Here is a 22,514-nt window from a genome sequence, read left to right as displayed (position 1 = left end):
CCGTGACGACATTGTATTAAGTCAGACTCACCTATACCAGTTGATCCACGAGTGTAGAATATCATACGGCATTTAAAGCTCGTGAGTTTTCCGGCTTTTCTGGTTGCTGGTTTGCAAATAGAACCACATCGGCCATATCACAGGTTGTAATTTCACATGCAGACCGACAATCAGTAACAGCTGACCGGAAAAACAAAGACGGATTCAGATTTAGAAGACCCTGAAATTTAAACAAACACGAGTTAAAAACCTCCTGGAATGCCATTTTGAAATTCATTCAAGAACCATATATGTTAACTTGTAAGATATATCTAAACGTAAGGTCTATCAGCGTATAAAAGATGCCGTGTGCTGAAGAACGGTGTACGAAATACTGTATAATACTGGGGGGTAAGATGGGACACCTTTGGCACAATTTATCCAAATATCCTGAACGTGTTTTAAACAATGAACAACGGTCTATGGGACCCGCGAGGATATGGTTTTATAATTCTTTAATGTTTTTTGTTTACTATTAAAGGAGACGAGAAAATAGAACGAAAAGGTGTCCCATCTTCCCCCACTCCACTATATTTTATGTTACAACAACGGTTTATAAAATACACAAGGTTATGTGCTAAATGACGGTTGGTGGAATACAGTACAGCAACATTGCATTCCTTTTTGCATTTAAAGGTTTTCACAGAAATCATGAGCTGTTGCATACGTCATGATTTGATTGTATGATAAAAACTTGGTCCAGGTGCGGTTTGTGGTTGGTCGAAAATGTCAGGTGGTTAAAGATTAGGTTTGATGCCTTTGATGTCATAACGCGTTGGATTCCGTAGCTAGTGTGGAAGTACGAATTAAGACGTCACTTTTTGGTCCAGGTACAAACTCATCGGTCAGCACATTACTAGTACAATTTACAACTAACACCGCAAAACACGAAAAGTATCGAAAAACATGAAATAGCGAACCGTGGCAAAGACTGTTTAAAATCAACAAGCAATAAGTTCATGGACGAACGGTCGTTTTCTAATTGCCGAACTTTATTGGAATGGTTATTGCGAAGACAAAACTGTGCAAATAGTCGAATAAACGTTTATGTGTATCAGCCCTAAGGCAAATTGAGGTGCCAATTCGTCTGTATCTGATTACCTAATTGACTTGCTTATTCTTGGTAAGATCTTAGCTGTTTTTATGTGCGGCTGTTTTTATGCCAATGAAATACTCAGTGCTAATTATGTCGAAATTATGGTCAAATATCAAACTACAAAAGCGAAATCAAAGTTACATCGTTTTTAACTCTGCCCACATCACCAAAGATGGTTTAGCTTTTTAATCAAAACGTTTGAGATGAAAATTGTATCATAGAGATATGGTCTATCATAACTGTATCAAAACTGACAAGAAATCTCTGATTTATACATTAAAGTGACAGCTTTGTTATTTTCTCCAATTAATTTGTATATAAAACTAAAAATTAGATATATATATACGTATCGCAGTCTGGAGGTCGTGGGAAAATGAGGTGCAAGAAATCCACTTCTTATGACGACTGTTCTCGCTGTGTTGTTTGATGCGCGATGAGTTGTACGTGACGTCATGTTAGTAAATAAATACGAACAACAACCCGTGTCTGGTTAAAAGCAAGTTTCAGGTCGTTTGGTTCGAAGTTTATGAACTCACAACAAATATACTGCACGTATTGGGCAAAGGATCAACCGTAATCTATACTGACATGAAATTAACTCTACGTGGAAGACAGGGTTTTAAAGTGTTGGTGTCCTTAATTTAAAGATTTGATTGCAGGGCACGCCGGACGACCGGATTCGTGCGGTATGCGTGTAACTGGAGTCTTGAAAAATCAAAATTATAATAGGGGTGTTTTGTAAGTGGCTCGATTTTGCTGCAGCGGTTAGACCGGTTTTAGCTATATGCGAGTAAAACTTCAATGGGAACAGATTGATTGCAGCGACATTTTCTCTTGTCTTATCTGCAGCTTGAATCATTATCTAATTCCCCGCAATCTGCTTTGACATTTTCGGCGCCTGTATTCCCGTCAAACCGAACCGTAAGTTTAGATTTGGTGCACCGAAATTGCCGTTGAAAGGTGGGGGCAGTTAAAGAACGCGTGGGCCGCTGAAATAGCAGGCTGTATAACAATACAGATTGAAGGTAGAGATACCATTGAAAAGTGACACGTGGGACAATAACTAAATTGTGTATATGGCAATAACCAAAAACCTTAAAGGGCATTGCAATATCGCAACTGCTGCACAAAGGTTACGAAACATAACCAAGCTAATTGGCCAGTAGAGAATATTAACATTGATGTCAGATGTTTTGATTGCATGTTATTAACCTAGACAAATATACTCGTCCATATATTACATACAATCACCTGCACTTAAACATAACAGGTTGGGGTAAGATTGTCAATGTTTTCATTCTTTTTATCGTCGCATTTGGTGGTAAACAAAGAATATTTACAGAATTAAGTCACTGTAGCCCTGCGACTCTAAAAATGCGAAGTTTATTGTCAAAAGCACAAATAATTGCTATAGTGCTGTATACGTTAGGAGTTTCTGAAGTGTATTAAATAGTCAAATGCAAACTATCAAGACCATTGGTTGTTAAAGCCATCTCATTATAGCATTATCATTTAAAGGGCTGACGGGTTCGAGGCTCGACGCTGCTACCAAGAGTCCTTAATTAGTCGTCTGATTGGCGGCTACATTATAAAAATATGAAAATAAAACAGGTTTTATAACGACTGTCGTTTCCCGCCACACAAGAATTTATTTAACTCACAAGAAGAAATCGTCGCGTTTGACTTTTATTTTGAAAAAAAAATCTAGAAAAGCGCCATGTATGTTTGTGGTAGAATAAAACGGGTTACAGTTGCATTTTCGGTGCAAGAAACGAGGAACACCACAGTTCAATAATGGATGGCAAGCTTAAAGGGAAAATGTCAAATGAATTGAATTAAGTATACTGCCAATACCGAACACTGTAAAAGCTGGAACAAGTGTTTAAATATCTGGTGCTGGTGGTTATAGAACTGTATTAGGAGAATCAAAGAGTTGTATAAAGTTGGGAAGTGCCGGAAAGCAAAGCTTAAAAGAGGAATTTATTGATTTTTAAAGTAAAATCGAAAATCAGAGGTGGAACTTTTCAGGAAGTCAGGAGAGAAAAAATGACGTTGCCTGTGACGTATCACAGATGTATGATGTAACAATAAAGAAGTAATACGTCACCGCATGTATAAGACTCAGTAATGATGATAAACGAAGAGCTGCCCCGAGACGGCACGACCGATATGTAGTGATACTTATCTTGCATTAGATTCCACTTAGCAATTCAAACTTGCTCTTTGAACGCTATGTTTATGATAGTAGGCATGATGGCTGTACACTCATTGCCGCTTAATGTTGAATCATATACGGATATCTCTTATATGTTCACAGTGTTTGCCGATGGGCGGCCCAGTTCTTGCAAGAGTTATCGAACGAATGTTGAATCCACTGTCGTTCTAATAACTCCAGTCGTTCCCGTTTTAGAAATAGTGGTTTTCCTCTTTTCCAACCTTTGTCCTCCTCTCCATGCGCGTCCAAATAAAGAGTTCCTGAATCGAAGTTTCGCGTCAGAGAATCCGTAAGCAGATATGGGCACGCAAAGTCAATTACAGCATGCAAAAAAATGGGCGCCATTTTGCTATTCCTATCTGAAATCTAACCTAGCTGTTACACACGTCTGTTACTGGCTGCTACGTATTAACAAGTCATTCTGGCTATGTTATCTGCATGTAAATACTAACATGCATGCATAACGAATACAAATACAATGTATCTTAACCCATAACAGTGCTACTCACCCCATATGCAAGCCCTGGACCCTCTTATAACGACCACAATAGAGGAATTAATCAACAGCAGTATACAAGTGCCTGCCCCACAAGTCTTTGAGTGGCGACTGGCTGCATTATCCTGTCGCAACCTTCTGTTAGCTTCTAGTAAGCGAGCCATGGTTTCTTGTAGTTCAGGTTCTGTCTCAACAAACTTACACTTGCTCTTGTAGCAGATATAGGAACCACATACAAGACACAGGGCCGGGTCCTTGGGGATTGTTTTGCATTTGTCGCATTCCTAGAAACAAAGAGGTTAAAAATCCGGCAAGAGTGGTTAGCGTGCCTGCCTCTAGCACAGAGGTTATGGGTTCAAGGCTCGACGCTGCTACCAAAATTATCAACAAACAATCACCAACAAAGTGGTAAAATATATCTTGTAAACAATCACAATGTGTATAAAACAGAGACTATAATAAATGTTGTTATTCTGCCATGCGAGGATAAAAAACTTCATTTATTCAAATAAAAAACGTTTTAGTAAGTTAACTTAAAACCCTGGGTGTTGGGGTAATGGGCAAAGTACGGCTTAAATCCTAGATCCCATGGACATTACTCATAGCTGTGTTTACCACTTGTCTGTATCGTTGAAACAACACACTGTATTCATGTGGTAACTCTACTAGTTTGGGTGGAAACCATTCCTTGCGAGCGTTGATTAATTGACGGGATATTACGACATCTGTCCTCACAAAGTTGTTGAGCTGTAAAAAAGTTGTGTTTTATAAGGTTGTGTTTGATGGTGAGTTTGAACAACATATAGTATAACTAGAGTGGGGGAAGATGGAACACCTTTTTATTCTACTTTCTCGTCCCATTTGGTGGTAAACAAAGAAAATTCAAAGAAATATAAAACAATAACCTCACAACTCCCATTGACCGTTGTTAATTGTTTAAAACACGATCAGGATATTTGGATATGATGTGCTAAAGGTGTCCCTTCCCCCACCCTAATATATGAACTGTATTTATCTCTTTCGATACAGGAATAAAGTAAGTTTAATCAAAATACCAAATAGAATGGAAATAGCAACAAAACGACAGTGGTTAAAACAAACCACAGATATAAAAACTTGAGTGAAAGTGTTTAAAACGTCTCAAACTCTTATATATGAATGTAACTTGTTTTATCCTGGTGTGTCTTGGCAGTTGTTACACCTCGTGCCTGCTTATGAGTTACCACATATGTAACTACGTGGGTGATTGTTACTAAACTTTATAATGATTATTTCAAGCAAACACAATCGATAAAGAACCTCGTATTCAACTTACAGCGTCACACCACCGCGTTATAACCGACCTAGGCGACCTCCATTTTAAGCATTTGGTCGCACTCACACTATCCTTGCCTTCAAATAAACCTGCGTAAAAATATTTAGGTAAGTGCATTCATATATACTTTGTAGTGATTTTGCAAAATGGTAAAACACAGTTACATACGTGGTGATACGTAAGCGAGCACGAGGTGTATGAAACAGAACACCTGTGTTATAACAACTGTTACCTTTCTATTTTTATAGAAGTATATATTTAAAAGTTGTTTTTACATTAATTAAACTCAAAATATGTTAAAAATATTAATTTAAAATTTTGTTTAAATTTTTTGTTAAATCACCTAAAATTTTGACAAGCTCTAAGAATTCGTTTCCGGACTCTGATTGGATGGGGATCGGATGTTGGGAGAAGATGTGAGATTGTAGAAGAGCAGCGATCCGAAGGTAGGAGAGGAGGGATTGCTCGACGTTGGTTACTACTGACTGTGGTTTGGGGTTGTGGTAAATAATAAATATTTGAGTGGATGGATGTTAGTTATTTAGCCCTGCGTGGTGAGCCAATGATAGGTTTCTCCACTTTTTGCCCGCTCACAAGTTACCATATGCAACTTATTTATCCTCACATATTGTTACATAATGTTTGAGTGGATGTGACGTGAGTTATTTAGCCCTGTGTGGCAGGGCAACGACAGTCGTTTTAACAAGAGTGTTCTGTTTCATACAACTCGTGCCTGCTTACGAGTTACCACGTATGTAAACTATTTATCCTCGCATAATGTTACAAAATAAATTGATGAACAAATCGATAAATGGGACTTAATTAATCTTATGACTCTTTTGTAAAGAAATACAGTCAGGATTTGGTGCTACGAAAGACATACCAGACAAAAATTAAGTTCAGCAAATTGTATAATATAAGAGATATATTTTGCACTGAATGGCATGTTCAGACTTATTTATTGTTGGAGATTCTTATTCAACACAAACCTGGGGTGAGAAGACGGTGTTAAGGTAACCAAGACCACTGCTACTAAATAAATGAGATTCATCTGTTTTAAAAGTTTTTGCATCCAGTGTTTGAATTACAAGTCCCAACAAACAGTTCATATCAGTTGGGGAAAAAGGAATCCCGCCAAGTGATGCACTAACATTGCTCTTCCATGCTCTGAGGGAAATAAGATTATTTTAATCAATCTGCATCGTTTTTAATCGTTTAACCAATCAACTTATCAATTGCTTCGTTTTTTTGTTGTTTTTTTTACAGTAGCCAATGTTATAGGCATGATTCGGCATCAGATTTTTAACTTTGACTGGTGAAACTGGTGTAATTGCTTAAACAACGACACATTGGAAATGTAACTTATGTAACTATGACCCGTAACACATGCAGCTATAATTATACAACTCATGTAACCTTTTATACACTATACTCATGGTCCAGCATAAACAACTTTCTGGGATAAAAAGTCCATATTTAGATACAATTAAACTGATACTGAGTAAATTAGTCGCACACTCTTAGAGAAGTGGGGAAAGTAGGAACATTGAACTCACGTAATAAAAAAACAGTGAAAATAATTTGACTAATCTTACAAAACGGGCCATATTCGTAATTCTACTTTAATTACCTTCGTTCGTCGTGTGAGAACTGGGTGCATACTTGTATAAGAGATTGCACGTACGCAAGGTTGTATAGTAGTTGTACATGGCTGCGGTATTGCGTAAGGGAAGGATAGAAACTTGAGCTGATCTGAGAAAATATGGTTGTCTTGTAACAGGGCAGGCATATAGTTTAAAAATATATATATAGTAGGGTGGGGGAAGAAGGGACGACTTTAGCACATAATATCCAAATACCTTGATCGTGTTTCAAACAATTAACAACGGTCTATGGCCTATGAGAGTACAAAAAAGATACCGTTTTATATTTCTTTGAATATTCTTTGTATACTACCAAAAAAATATATGTTGTTGCCGCCAGAAGTATTATAAAAGAGATTTTCTGACATTGTTTTTGGATTTTATATGACCCAATAAGTTGTGTACAAATCGAGTTGCAAAAATAAAAACAAAATGCAAAATAATTACCTTTATCAGTAGAGAGATTGGATCCTGTAGCAACAAAGGTAATTCTTGTTTTGAGTTCAAGCCAGAAGTTGGGAATTCAAGGTTAGAAAGCAAATCTTTGATTGTTTTGCTGGTGGAGGATTTGTGTAAACCTATGTTGATTCGTTGAAGTAGAAAGAACATGGGACCTGTAAGGATTACTGGGTTAAACGGGCACAACAATGACAAAAGATGAAAATACCTTAAAGGATTCAAAAGTACCACCAAAGTATCAAACAACGTAACAGTTCTGCATTTGAACATTTCTATCAATATACAAATTTATGATTTTTTATACATCTCAAAAGCAAGCACGAGGTGTATACCCGTGTTATAACCACTGTTCTTACCCCACCAAGATAAGTTAATGCTATTTTTTATCCATGCATATTTACCAATGGGTAGTTTTCTTTGAATGCAAGAATTGGCTCCGCGTGGCGACCCATATGATGTTGAAGACGCAAGTAAAGTGTTGCCGAGTTGTAGCAGATGTTGCTCCAAGTTCAGCCGTACCATCATTATAACATGAAGGGTGGTTTGAATTGTTAGTGATATAGTGGTTGCTGTGGTTGAACAAGCATTCACGATGTTTGTATCAGATGGAACATCAGGTCTGTGTATAAAGGTATAACGATCAACCATAGGTGTTGGCGGTGGCGCAGCCAGGGGGGTTAGGGGTCACGACCCGTCCTTTTAAACCCAAAAAAACTTGAAAAAAATATAAAAAAAAAATTTATTAAACCCCCCCCCAATTTTTTTTCTGGCTGGGTGTTGGCGTAAACAACAAAGTAAAAAGTAACTCCGAGGCAAACTAATGCTTTCTCAGGAAAGTAAAAAAGCTTGGCATTCCATACTGTCAGTTTTTATAGTTTGTAAAGTTTAATTTTTTTTTAAAGTTTAAAATTAGTTTAATATTTTTCTTTTAACAAAATAAATAAAAATAGTTCTCACCTCAGTTCACTTGTACGCCTGTATCGTATATTGCATGGCAGAATAATATTAGAGACCTGCCTACACATGGGGCATTGGAAACCATGCGGCATATCCCTGCTGATCTGTGATGATTCGTGCTGGGACACGGAGTCCGTGTAGTCCCGGTGGCACGAAAAGTGCACGTGGTGGCCGCAGGTCGATATGTGCGCGCCCACGGCAATGTCAGCTGTTTCAGTCTCTGCAAAGATTTTGTTTTTAAAAAAAAGATGGACAGGAGATGTATTTTGGTCGATTATTATATAGTAGGGTGGGGTAAGCTGAGACAAGTTTTCATTATCTTTCCTCGTTTAATTTGGTAGTGAACAAAGAATAATTACAGATTTCTAGAACCACTTAGTTACCATTTGGGTTGGAGCAATGGCCAATAAACACCTTGTCCAGAGTCACACAACCACAACAATAGCAACACCTAAACCAGTATCTTCTTATTACGGGAATAATAAATTATTATAAATAATTTTTAAACCCTTTTTTTTTTAAATTTATTTGTTTCGATTACGGTAGTAAAGATTTAGAAATACTATCATTTAAAGGAAAAGACTGGATATAGCGACAAAACAACAGTTGCTAAAATAAGCTTACTGTTAAAAACATATTTACATTTAGTTGGAAGAAAATAAGCGGGGTCGCTACACGATGAGCTATAACCGTGAGCCACAAGACTATTCTCCCAAAAATATCGTATATCACAACTAACCTCCAATAACATGCTTGTATGAGCTCAATCTTAACCAACTGTTTCTTTTCTGAACAAAATATTTGTATGAGTTCTTGTGTGGTATCATGCGGTGAGGATTTCCAGGTTTGAAGGGAGCCAACCTGTTATTGCTGTCACTACGATGGCCTGGAATATAGAAAAGTATCATAATGTAAAACTTTAGTCTATTTTGAACTACCACAAATTATATTGACACGCATGTAACTTGGTGGGTGATTATTCATGTGAAGCTGACAATTCAATAATTTAAAAAACATCACTGGGTTGGAGCACTTGTGTCTTGCTTATGGAAACAGATGCACACAATGGTAGCAGCATCAAGCCTTGAACCCATCACCTCTGAGCTAAGTTCTTTGCCACGGCGACTTTTGTTGCAATAAATAACAAAATCTCACCCAGCACAGATGTGGCTTGAGCAAGGCAAATAATACCCATCAATTTCTGCTCTCGGTTTGGAGCATTCACTACCGATGGCGCCTCCATTTCTGTCTCCACAGTGCCGCAGATCACACACTCGTACTTTGCTGGTGGTTCAGTGTCATCAGAAAGTGGCGAAGTATTGAATGGAGGTTCCGTGGACACAGATGCCGTGGTTTCCTCATTAGAAGAGTCAAGTTCATTCATTTCAACATTTTCTAAAAAATAAAAGAAATGGAAACGGTCACGCTTGATTCAGGAATTGTTTTAAATGTTCAAACAATTGTATAGTAGGGTGGGTTAAGATGGGTCATGGGGTATGTTTTTGTTATCTTTTCTCGTCCTATTTGGTATTAAACTAAGCATCTTTACACAATTAAACAATACCTGTAGCCCTAACTCTATAGGAGAATGGCATGTTGCAGTATCTAGGCCAGAGTTGGTTTGTCACCTCAACACCCCAAATAAAATTGTTAAATTTAAAAGGAAAAATTTTAGTTAGGGAAGCAAACAAATATTTAAACACATAAAAATTATCAAAAAATATTTTTTTAAATAAATTAAAGGAAATTATTAAAAAGTTTGCAAAAAAGTTTGAGCAAACTATTTAAAAATTTTTAGCTACAAATGAATTGTTTAACAGTAGCTGGAATATTATTCACCCATAAATTGTTTCTGTTTCTCAGCGAGTTGTTGCATCATTCTAATCCTCGCCTCCCTTGCTTGCTTCCTCCTCTTTATCTTCTCATAATCCACACTTGGTCCTCCACCATCCTGACTGTTCATAGGGGAGGTGGAAGAGGAAGTACTCGGAGACAAGCTCTTCATGATCACCTGGATGGTCTGAGAAAAAGTAAAAAATTATTAGTTAACATTTAAAAAAAAGTAAAAAAAACATAAGTAAATAAATCTGTCAACATTTTTTTATTTAAATTTTTGATAAAAACAGAAATTATTTTGATGAAAACAGAAATTTGTCTTACTTTTTTGTGTTCATTTTCTTTAACAGATAAAAGATTTCTCTTGAAAACATTTTTTTTCTTGAAAATGGTTAATCTAGACAAGTCTAGATTGGTACTTTTCTAGCATAAGTGGGGCAGAGCAACATCGGTTCAGGTTATAACATGGATGTTTTATTTCATATCTTGTTCCAGGTTACGAGTTATAGTGAATGTAACATCATACTAAACTTATTTATTACCATTTGGAGTTCAGAGCTTTTCGAGGCAGCCACATGAAGAACGTTGGAAATGACATTTGTTGGGGTGGATGGTATAACTGTTGTACGTTCGCGTCCAAACAGTTTATTTATGTCAAGATGGAAACTGCCAGCGTTCCCATGAAACTTATCATGCAGCTTAATCAGCATGCTTAACATGCTTTCCTGTGAAATTACATTTTAAACAATTTTCCTTTCAAAAATAACGTTTTTTTCTGTGTTAAAATTATTTTAAAAATTGTTGGAAAAACAAGTTTTTTTTTAAAGTAGGAGTTTAATATTTTTTATGGGTTATTTTTCATAATTGTTAGTTAACAAAACTGTGGAAGTTTTTCTGTAATTTAGGTTTCTTCAACCAATGCTTTATAAATTCAAGTTTGGTATATATTACATATATTTTGGTCATCTCAAAATAACAAATATTTACCCCTGTTGCAACAAAGGTTGCCGACTGACCAGTTGTTTGTGAATTTCCCGAGTTCTCATTATTTTGCTCTGTAAATAAAAACGTTATATTCTTTTTAGAAACAAGATATATTTCACAAATTTTCTGCTTCGACCATTTGTCTCATTTTTCTCTCTAACAACACAGGTGTTTGTGCTAGCAAAAAAATCAATTGGACATTTTTTTAAAAATTGCTACAAAAAGTAGCTATGGAAAAATACTTTATTACACAACTAAACAGATTTTTTGGGTCTAAAGTTTATGCATATTTTCAGTAACCAAAGAATACTACAATCACGAGTGTCACTTTTTTAAACTTTTTGTATCAATTTTTAATCATTTTTCACTCTATAACAATTTGCATATGACTAGGAGTTAATGAACCAACTCTGAGTTTAATCCCAGATCTCTAGAACCTTACTATACCAGTATATGTACCTATATAGAATAGAAGCAAGCCATACCTTGTGAGACATCCATATCGTGTGAAGTGTCCATCTTCTTCCAAAGAGGGGCCTGCACCATGTCTATTGTCTTCCGGATGTTGATGAGTATGTCCTCCGATTCAAACCAGGAGTGGAAGAGTTTGTGCCACGAGTCTTCCACTTTGCTACGTTTCAAATCTGGGGAGCTGAGACCGTGCACATCTTCCGTGTGGTTGTTTCGTAAGCTTAATGCCGCCTCTAATACATGAAGAGCCATCGCCAGTGTCTGTGAAAATATTTAAATACTAAGGTGGGGAAAGACGGTACACTTCTAGCACATAATATCCAAATATCCTGGTCGTGTTTTAAACAATTAACAACGGTCTATGGGGGTCGCGAGGATACGGTTTAATAATTCTTTGAATGTTCTTTGTTTACTACCATGCGAGTCAAGAAAATAGAATGAAAAGGTGTCCCATTTCCCCCACCCTCCTATACTTGTATAGTATACAGACATGCTATATATCTTGATGGCATAATAATTTATCAGGAAAATGTACAGTTACATTACTCTCTATATAACTGTAAATGGAAATAACGATTTTAATGTTAAAATATAATTATTGCCAAAATTTGTTTTATTTTTGTTTTCACAATACAATTAGGGTACTGTGAAAAGTTATTTACACTATAATTGGTGTCGGATTTGAACATTTTACTCTAAATAGTGTTAGCACAGATCAAATTTTGTGAACAAAAACTGCGAACTTACTGTCTCTGTAACAGCAGCATGATCGTGAAGTGCTTTATATAATATAACATAGATGAAGGCATGAGTTGTACGACAGTGTAATATACGGGTTAACCCTTTGTAGCTGTGGGGTGGTTCGGAAATAGCTGTAATAGAACAGAAGTGGTATCAGATTAATTGTAGCAACACCGATATAAACACAATTTACCATTTTTTAAATGTGACATTTTTTAGTAGTGGAGGCTTTTTTATAGTTTAAAGTTTTTTGTAGCGTTACAATCATAAATTACGAGAATAGAATAATCTCAAATTAACTTGTAAAACTAGCACAAAAAACAAGCAGGCGCTGCAGTATCTATACCAACATAACTTTACCCCTGGGGGTCTCATTGTTGTATATATATATATATATAGATGTCATTTTTGTAAAAGGAAAAATTAGTACTTACGTATATATGGTGGCCATATTGTAGATTCAGTTATTCCTTGCTGTGGTATTAGACTGTTATCTCTGAGGTGTTGGAAGTAGTTGGTATGTGCCTGGTGTATTAAATAAATAATTGATTAAACAACTTTTATTAGCATAAATAATAGCTTATAATTTAATGGACACAATCTACCAAACATGCAGAAAAAAATTGAGTCTAACTTATACCCTTTTTGCATGGTCACTTTTATGCGCGTAAGTACTCGCATATTTACTCACAAAAACAAAGTTAATACGCATAACGTCATAAGCGTTTGCGAGTAAATATGCGAGTACTTACGAGCATAAAAGTGACCATGCAAAAAGGGTATAATGGTGTACCAAAGATTTGTTCATTTCACCAAAAACTAGCAATATAAGTCTCCTATTTAAATAAATTCTATTCTAGCATTTAGTGTTTCCATTATTATTGCATGAGCGTTCACATTTTTAAAATCGCTTAGCTACAAAAATTGACTATCCTTATTTAAGTACTTAGTAAACGTGTACAGTGATGTTACAAATCTTATGTTACTTGCCTGTTGAACAACCTTCTTGTAAAGCGTCCGATGTTCGGTAAACACCGGGTCGTAATATTTCCACGCGGTGTTGTTTAGAATGTATGTGGTTTGGTCCATTGCCTCTCCTTTATTGTAATGTTGTATCAGTAATTTTAGGAAAAATACTGAGACACAAATTTTACTTTTTGTCCTAGTGGTGTTGTACCTTTAGCTATCTAAGTGAGGTCTAGAGTAGTTAGGATTTAGACCAAAGTTGCCCGATACCCCAGCACCCAAGACAACTTATATATGTAATTGAGAACAACAATGTCTACCTACAAGTAAAGGTTTACTTATACAAGTGAATGAATGAATATAACTTATTTATCCTAATAGGCAGTACCTACTCACAAGTTAAGATTTACACCTTTACGGTTTCCTATTTTTAAGTGAGATTATGTGGCAAAATGCAAACATCAGCTACATAAAGTATATGGTTTCCAGAAATAGATATATTTAGTTGTACTTACCTTCTTTCTTGACAGCAAGCTGGCTTAGGCAATCACTGAAGAGAGACATATAATGTCGAGACCTGAGACCGGAGTGCGACTCATGACACTGGGGTATATGGTCAGACAACTTACTGTATGTACAAGATTGAGAGGAAAGCAGGACAACTGTTTCAGACCTTATGACTTCATCATCTGGTAAACCTATAAACATATCACGATAAACAATTAAAAAATTGTTTGAGTTTATTTTTTAAACTATTATCTTTATTTAGTTTTAGTTTCAAGTTTTTACAACTTTTTTAAATTTTAGTTTCTAATTAATTTTTTTTTTAAATTAAGTTTCAAATTATTTTCTTTTTTTATTTTCACTTCCAAAAAAAATATTCAGCAACAAGACTTACCAAGGTGAATCTGGATCCCAAGTACAGAGAGGAGGATGTTGAAAGCCGCTTCCATCATCTTGGGAGCTCGATCCTCATCTGGACTTGAATCAGATGAGGATGGATTGTGATCCGACACCGTGAGGTGGTTAGTCACTCGGCATCGCTCAAATATTGAAGCAATGAAAAGATCTGGCGAGATTATGGAAGCACAGAACTGTGGGGAATATTGATTGTGTAAACTTTTACTTTTTGTATTTTTTTGCAATAATTTTATATATATTTGTTTAGAATACGCTTGTATTTTTTTTATAAATCATTTTTTATTCATTATTTGTGAAAAAAGACCTAGGATTTAGGTCAAAGCCAAGATTTAGCCCAATTTCCCAACTCTTAAAACGATTGTTGGGTAATTCTGTCAGCTTGGCAATAAAGTTGCAATTTTTTATTAGAACCATGATTTTAAAGGTTCAATTTTTGTTAAATAACAAAGTTGCACTTATTGTGAACAATATTATCATTATTATTAAAAATACAACATTGTTTTAAATTAAAAACTACTGCATTCGAGTACATTTGTAGTACAAGTTCTTTCTACATGAGTGAGGTCCTTGTCAGGGACCTGGGATTTAGGCCAGATTCGGCCCATTACCCCAGAACAAGTTATAGATACCTGTAACAAGTATAAGTCGGCATCAAAGAAAAATGAGCAGAAGAAATATTGTTTGTAAGCAAGAGCTTGTGTTGAGATATAAGCACCATTTCGAACCCACATTCCAACTTGTATCTCATGCATGCAAGCCAGAACCTACATACATAATATAATAACATAAGTTTATTCTATAAATGCAACTATTTTGGGTATATGCGGGTACGTGCCCTTAAACAAGACACTTAATACCCATTACTCAAGCCCAGTGGTCACTAAAGTGTTGTCTAAATTATCAACCATACGGAAAAAACACTTGTACAAAATATAATAACACTTGTACAATATATAATGGCTGTTACACATGTATATTCAGTTTACATGTTGCTTCTACAAATGTCTATTATAAGCCCAAAACAACTCATCTAGAAATTTAATGTTTTAAAGTCCTATTCAAGTTGTAATATTTATCAGAGTAATGTTAGTGTATACTCATTGATTTAAATGACTTATACAAAATTAATTCACAAGCATCCATTACCTGCAATGGATGTGCCATTAACTTAACAGCTTCATCATGGTCAACACCAATGTCGGAGATCTCAACAGCTGTGAAAAAAAAATTATATATATTTTTTTGACAAAAATAGTGAACCACATTGAATAATATGGTGAATGCAATATACTTTGGCTCTGCTTGTATCTATTAACACATAACAGCAGAGTGAAATCTGGGGTGACATTGTTAAAATGCAATTACACTCAAAGTTGTCAAACATAGGGAACCTCATTGATTAATGTGGTGAATGCAATATACTTTGGCTCTGCTTGTTTTTATAGACACCTAACAGAAAGTTTAAAAGCTGAAACTTATACTACCGTTGTTTCAAAATCTGTGTTATAACACCCTAACGTTACCACTACAAGTTTGTGGACTAAAAATATACATTTAGATAAAAAAAAATAATGGTGGTACATTAACATGGCTCTTCCTAAGAACTAAATTTCTAAAATGCAATGTGGCATGTTTCGTTCATCTGCCATTGTCTGCTACTCATGTTGTCGGGCAATTCTGGTTGAAGGCAAAGTAATGGTGTACTAAAAGGGCTAGTAATAGTAATTACCAAATATATGTCTCGTTGCTACACTATTAGTTAGAATCGATTTTTGTTTGCTGCATATTTAGTAGTGATTTATTGATTTAACTTTTTAAACTCAATTGACCTGCTCATATTAATTGCTAGTGGGGTAATTACACATGGCTTAAGATTAAGTGAAAGTGATCAATATTTAACCTAAGGGTATCGGCACCAAACCTGGGTTGCATGGTAGTCAGGTCTACCTGAATATTTTGTACTGTGTTAATCAGTTAACAATGGTATCATTGTTTAAAAGAATTTTCATCTAACTATTACTGCCTCCCCTGCATTTTAAAACGTTTTACATTCATAAGTAACTAAGGAAGTTCTAAGCATGGCTAAGCTGTCAACGAAAGTCTCCCATCCATTACCATTTAACACCTTGTCACCTACCTTCTGGGAAGCAACAGGCTCTAAAAACTGGTAAGGTCCATGCGGTAGCACCCCGGATGTTGGGTAATGGGCCAACTTTGGCCTTAACCCTCAGACCCTTGGTGTGCCTTACCAACATAGAACAAAATAAAACTAAAGAAATCATCCCAAACCTTGGTTTTTGATGGCATTACATAAGAAATGTGCGAGATATCTATGTAGAGGGTAGTGGAAGCTGATCTGGTCGTAGGGTAATGGTGGTTTACCCTCAAACCCGAGTGCATCGAAGAACTCAGTGAGAGCATCAAGAAGGATTCGGATCACATTAATGCTGAGGTTGGAGGACTCACGATCCTAAAAAAGATGTGCTGAATTTTTAATCTAACCATATTTTTGTAATGAAAACAGCAGCTAACTATGTTCAAAGACGAGAAGTTTTGTGGAAAACACAACTGTCTGTATTTAAAACTTTTTGAGAAAGTGCGATGTTGTGTAAAATTAGTTACGTTTAAAGGTTTAGACTTCAGGTCTTTCCGGATAGCAGACGAAACATCGGAAATGCACTTTGTTTTTTCATACCAGGAGAGCTGTTAAAAGATTAAGTAACATAACAATGTAGCATATTAATGATCCAACCTGTAAAACATCTAACATTGTCCACAGTGGTGACGCACAAGCTTCACGCTCAGTGTAGAAAGCTATGAGGGCATTAGATGGTTCGTATTCAATGTGGGAGCTAATGGCTCGACGTATAAGGTTCATTCCACTGAAGCAAGTTAACTGCTGGACCCATGAACTGTATGTTGTAATAGAGATTACATATTAGGAGGGAATGACACTATGACAGATATGGATTTCTAGAGTAATTGAATCTGAATGGTAAGTTAATTGACACAATAAAAATATGTCACCCTTAAATTAATGGTTCCAGAAAACAATTTAAATTTGGGTCAAATGTAACAGTGACAGTTGTTATAATACAAGATATATTGTTGTTGTTGTGAACTAGTGACAGTAATAGTTATATTTTGGAACGTCAATTTAGTTCAAACAGTGGTGACTTGTTTATTAAGTTTGTGGGGAAATTCTCAAATTAAAATAACAAAGTCACAAACATGTTCAACACACTAGGGGTGTTTGCGGATAAACAGAAACTGATTAAAGAACTGTTTGCATAAAATGACATCAAGAGTGTATAGCGTATGTGATTAATTAAACATTCGTTTAAACAAGACATAGGTCACTACAATACACAACAATATATCTATGCAAAACAACAACATGCGAAACAACTTTGTTAATTCCCCAAGGACAATTGCTATGCAGTGAATGTGGTACACTGAAAATGCTGACATTGCAGAGTCAAAGTCAAATTCTATTTGTGTGCAAAACAAAGTTCATTTTTACACTGTGTCAAGTTGTTTAAGAGTTCAGACAAAGAACAAACATAGAATTACAGGCTAAAATTCTTTTGAGATTTTCCACAAAATCTAGAGTAACATTTCTAAAATTCAGTTACACTCATAGTTGTAAAACATAAAAAGCTCATTAATTAATATGCTAAATTAACATGTTGTGCACAAAGGCATTAATTAATGTGGCACAACATTTGTTTAAAGCTACAGTGACTGTTGATCCAGGCCACGCAAAGATAATTAAGTTACATTCACTCAATCTTTAAAACAAAAACTGTTACCTGACCAAGTTATTATCGGCGAGAAACATCATTGCAACCCTTGGGTGGCTTAAAACATTAACAAAGTCACTGACAATCGGCCAGTAAGCGTTGGTTCCTGGGTCCGTACCAACAAAAAAGACGCACTGATGGAAATCCTTTTCAGTGGTGTTTGACGCTTGGAGGCTTGGGTCTATAATATTGTATGTAGAAACTACAAAGATCTGAAAAATAGAAACAGAGTTCAAACGCTGCTAATTGCCAATATATAGTATGCAATGAATTAGACATAGGTTTCATAGTTTTTTTTAATTCTTAGTCAAATCTAAGGGGCCATACATGAAATACAGTTACACTCATAGTTGTCAAACATGGGGAAACTCATCGATTAACGTGGTGAATGCAATATACATTAGCTTTGCTTTTTTGTATAGACACCTAACAGCAGGGTAATACCTGTTTCGCTGTAAAACTCTGGTGTCAACTCAGTTTTAAAAGTTGGCCATTCCTAATTTTGTGCCCATACAATTATACTACAGTACTCAATAGTTATAACATAGACCAAGTCCAATCAGACTGTTGCTCTCATAGGCATTGACCTGTTGCAGTGATTAAAATGGTATAACATATTTTGCTTGATTAGAATACCTGCAGTAAATGCTCTTCCACTGCTAGCATGTAAGCCAGGTCGTCATTACTGAACAGCTGGACAGATATGTGAACGACTCTAAAAGAATTACCATATAATATTAGATTAGCATTCTGTTCTATATGAATGAGGTCTTAATAAATGACACGATATGAAACCTAGGATTTAAGCCAAAGTTGGCATTACCCCAAAAATGCTAAGCTTAATTTGACTCGTAATTTAAATAATATTACTTTTAACATGGAATTAAATAAGTACAACATGCAAGTATACCTAAGATATGGACTACAGTTGGCCCATTACTCCTAAAATGCTATGCTTAATTTAAAATTAAAACAAGGCATTGTATTCTGTATAACAGATGTTCAAACAACACGCATAAACTTTACAGGTTTAGTTCATGTAATTTCAGCAACCTACCTTGTAGATAGTTGATCCACTTTCGTGGAATTAGCAAGAGAAGTAGCGATCCTTGAATAATGACGAGCAAACGCTTTCGAAAACTCCCTTTTCATGTCCGGATCAGGAAGAAGGTTAAGGATGATAAGGATCACCGGCTCTGGGAACTCGTACCTGGAGTAAAAGCAAGGGGGGGGGCACTGATAAAATTTAGTAACAATTAGTAGGTTAACATAGAAAACCATATTAATTAATATAGTGAATGTGATATACTTTGGCTTTGTTTGTTTGTATTGACAGTAGACACAACGAGGTAAAATCTGGGATGACAAAATTATAATTCACTTAAACTTATAGTCAGCAAACATGGAAACTTCATTGACTAATGTGGCAAATATAGGTAAGTTACAAATTTACAATAAAATGATTCATTAAAAGAGATGCCTAATCACTAACAGCAAAAACTTTGTTTCCTTTGTTCAAATTCAAAAACATTTTTGAATATCGATAGATATGGAAAAACAGTTAACAAAAAAACAAACAAAATAACAGGAACAAAAAAATGGCAGTTTGCTCCATTGTCTTACCTTACTATCCAAAAAGTTATCTCATCCACATAATTTTTATATTCTTCACTACGTTTAAATTGTCCTCTGTCTGGGATATCCGGAGGTATGATGGGTTGTTTTACACACTGAAATAAAAAATATAAAAATTTATTAATAAATTGAGGTCAGTTATACAAAAAAAAAAAAAAAATATATATATACATATTTATAAAAAATAAAAAAATCTTTGTTTTGTTGTTTCTAACTACTAATTTATTCCTTAATCTTGGTCACAGCACCTTTCTATTAAACATAAGATTCAACTGGAATTCGAAGATAAATAAATTCAGTATTTTTTTATAAAAAGGGCAAAAATATGATTTCAAAATTAAAATCCATTCTAAACATGATATAAAAAATCTTTTTTTTGGGTCGCAAAAAAAACTCTTTTAATAAACATCAATCAACAAGTTAAACACAACGTACCGCAACCGAATGTAAGAACCAGGAAATGCTGTTTTTATGGTAATTTCGGATTGATGTGTCCGGGTTTTCAATCGACTTGTATCCTTTATATCGCATCAAACCTTGGTAAAGCTTCTCATTAAGTAAGAGTTGGGTAAGATGAGTTCGTATTGGCGAACCTGTAAGCATATATATAAGTGTTCATACTTTAAAAACATAACTATATATATACAGTATACATATTGCAAAAAAAGTAATACTCATCCTTAAAAAACATATATATATAATATATACATATATTGCAAAAAATATTTACATTTTTTTTTTGTGTAGAATAAAAAAAATGGGAATTTATTTTTGATAAAGTACTTACAAGGTTTTAAAAAAACTGTAAAATATTAGCAGGTCTTTGAAAATAAAAGGCCTTGAAATAATTTTTAACTTTGATGAAAAACAACACAAGTTTTGCTCACCCAGCTTTACAAGTTCAAGAATAAAAGCAAAAAATTCTTCAATCTCGGTCGTGAAGTTCACAATGAAAGTTTCATGGAGTGAAGCGTGAGATGAAAATTTCCTCAATATGTGGACCATCGCGAGTATGATGCGGTCAAGCATCACCTGTTTGTGATCAATTCACGGGATTACACAAACAGTTTAATAACATATGTAATTTTTGTTATGCAAGTGCATATAATCTCACAAACTGTTAAATCACATATGAAAAATTTCGCAAACTGTTGAATCACGTATGAAAAATTTCACAAACTGTTTAATCAGGTAAAAAAATTATACAAACTGTTAAATCACGTATGAAAATTTTACAAACTGTTAAATCACAGAGAAAAAATTTCACGTAGAAAAATTTCACAAACTGTTTAATCACGCATGAAAAAATTTCACGTAGAAAAATTTCACAAACTGTTTAATCACGTATGAAAAATTTCACAAACTGTTTAATCACGTATGAAAAAAAGTTTAATGAGAGATAAAAGACTCATATACATCCAAAAATATTAAACATAAAAATTACCTTTCCAGCTGAAAGGAAACCTGGAGGTGCTAGCTCCGGAGGAACACGATTAGGTCCGTGATGAGAGCAGAATCCGGACTTCTTCATCACACTAGGATCGCCACAATCACACGCTCCTCCTGCCTCGCTACGGAAGATGTTGTAATCGTGGCCATCGTGGTTTCCTCTCTCAAAGCAGGCTGACGTAAGAGATAGGTATGATTGCATGAAATATAAAAGATACCGAATGTAATGAATGAAATAATGTAATTTATATATCCTTGCATGGCAGGGAAACGACAGTCTTTATAGCAAGGTGTTCTGTTAGTAGCCAGCTTACAAGTTACCATGTATGTAACTTTATGGATTTGTTAGAATAGGTTAATATGTGTTTTAATTATAAAGATAACAGATAAGGAATATACATATATAGCTGTCGCAATATCTTTAAGAGTAAGCCTATCAGTTCGACTAGCCAAATCCAAACTAGATTTTGTCTCAGGTTTAATAATTCGAGGTCACCAGTTTATGTGGTGTATGGTATCAGAGTGCTTTTGTGTAAAATAAATGATTTTTTTACAAAAACACAGACAAAAGGAAGTATATAAATGAATGATGTACACTAAACTTTCTTTTATAAATTAGTTTAATTTTTATTTATCTCTCCAAACACAGTAACGAGGACCAGATTAAAAAGAACAGGAAAAAGAAATATTAACGGCAAAACCGTTGTTTAAATCTGCACATACCTGCACAATGTACATAAATTGAATTTTGTTTTATTTATGTCTTTAGTTTAAGTAGCGAAGATCAGAGAACAGGAAAAATGGGGATTTACAGCAAAATAATGGTTAAAATTTGCACATACCTGCACACAACGACATGCATGGCGAGGCTGCACAAGTACGACACCTGTAAGCCACAAAGTTAGCAGTCCACACGCACCCACACAGTGGGGAAGAATCCATGTTTTTGACTCTTGTACAAAACTTTGTAAAGTCTTCGTCACCGCTTATTAAAGCTTTCAACCATTCAATGGTATCACTCCTGCAAAAATATATATATAAACCACAATATGCACAACATAAATACCGATACATGATGATATTATTGACTGCAGGGACAGGTGGGTGTATTATTATATTTTTATTGAGCAACCCACTTTAAATCGTTAGTTAATTTTTTTCTACTGAAGCATTAAAACCCTAAAAAAGAAGTAGTATATGTTTATATATATATATGCCTTATTTAAAATATCTTATGTAATCGTAGACAATATAATTTGATCAAGTTTAAAACATGCATCTATATTAACTTTACCGTTCCCCAAACTTAGATGGGTCAAGTAGTTGATCACACAATTCATGGACAAGCTCCTCTCCTTTCTGATGATCCCTTTCAAACACATTGACAAGTTTGCTGCTGGCAACTTGCTTGGACCCATTAAGCAGATACGCCATTTTGCTTTGCCTCGCACAGGCCTGTTTGTGTTTAAATGCGCCTACTTGGTTATA

The 22,514-nt window shown here is 35.1% G+C and overlaps 1 protein-coding gene across 1 annotated transcript; it reads right to left on the bottom strand.

Annotated features, from left to right (window-relative positions):
* Positions 1-2,802: 2,802 nt before the first annotated feature.
* Positions 2,803-22,513, bottom strand: LOC100175735 (E3 ubiquitin-protein ligase ubr3). The gene is made up of 34 exons (XM_018813462.2): positions 22,321-22,513; positions 21,869-22,047; positions 21,022-21,200; positions 20,465-20,609; positions 20,013-20,170; positions 19,566-19,672; positions 19,000-19,152; positions 18,579-18,657; positions 17,952-18,154; positions 16,892-17,051; positions 16,429-16,609; positions 15,286-15,353; positions 14,769-14,903; positions 14,117-14,312; positions 13,734-13,916; positions 13,243-13,349; positions 12,687-12,777; positions 12,259-12,383; positions 11,526-11,772; positions 11,044-11,111; positions 10,599-10,781; positions 10,060-10,240; positions 9,376-9,615; positions 8,960-9,106; positions 8,221-8,440; positions 7,665-7,882; positions 7,252-7,418; positions 6,792-6,913; positions 6,151-6,328; positions 5,505-5,646; positions 5,162-5,250; positions 4,462-4,593; positions 3,860-4,130; positions 2,803-3,610 (listed from the first exon to the last, which is right to left on the bottom strand). Exons 1-34 carry the CDS (start codon positions 22,458-22,460, stop codon positions 3,447-3,449), a joined length of 5,358 nt encoding a protein of 1,785 aa, XP_018669007.1. The 5' UTR covers positions 22,461-22,513; the 3' UTR covers positions 2,803-3,446.
* Between the last annotated feature and the right edge of the window lies 1 nt (position 22,514).

Source organism: Ciona intestinalis, chromosome 9 (genome assembly GCF_000224145.3).
Source record: "Ciona intestinalis chromosome 9, KH, whole genome shotgun sequence".
Classification (NCBI taxonomy): Eukaryota; Metazoa; Chordata; class Ascidiacea; order Phlebobranchia; family Cionidae; genus Ciona; species Ciona intestinalis.
The sequence above is the reverse complement of the archived record's forward strand: the minus strand, read 5'-3'. Positions and strand labels throughout refer to the sequence as shown.

What these genes read in the sequence shown, in the direction of transcription:
- LOC100175735 (XM_018813462.2), bottom strand. Translation starts at nt 22,460, where the DNA reads ATGGCGTATCTGCTTAATGGGTCCAAGCAAGTTGCCAGCAGCAAACTT. An exon ending in CAACCTTTGTTGCAACAGGG is followed by an intron (nt 10,782 to 11,043) that starts GTAAATATTTGT and finishes GTAATTTCACAG; the next exon opens with GAAAGCATGTTAAGCATGCT. An exon ending in TCAAGCCACATCTGTGCTGG is followed by an intron (nt 9,107 to 9,375) that starts GTGAGATTTTGT and finishes TCTATATTCCAG; the next exon opens with GCCATCGTAGTGACAGCAAT.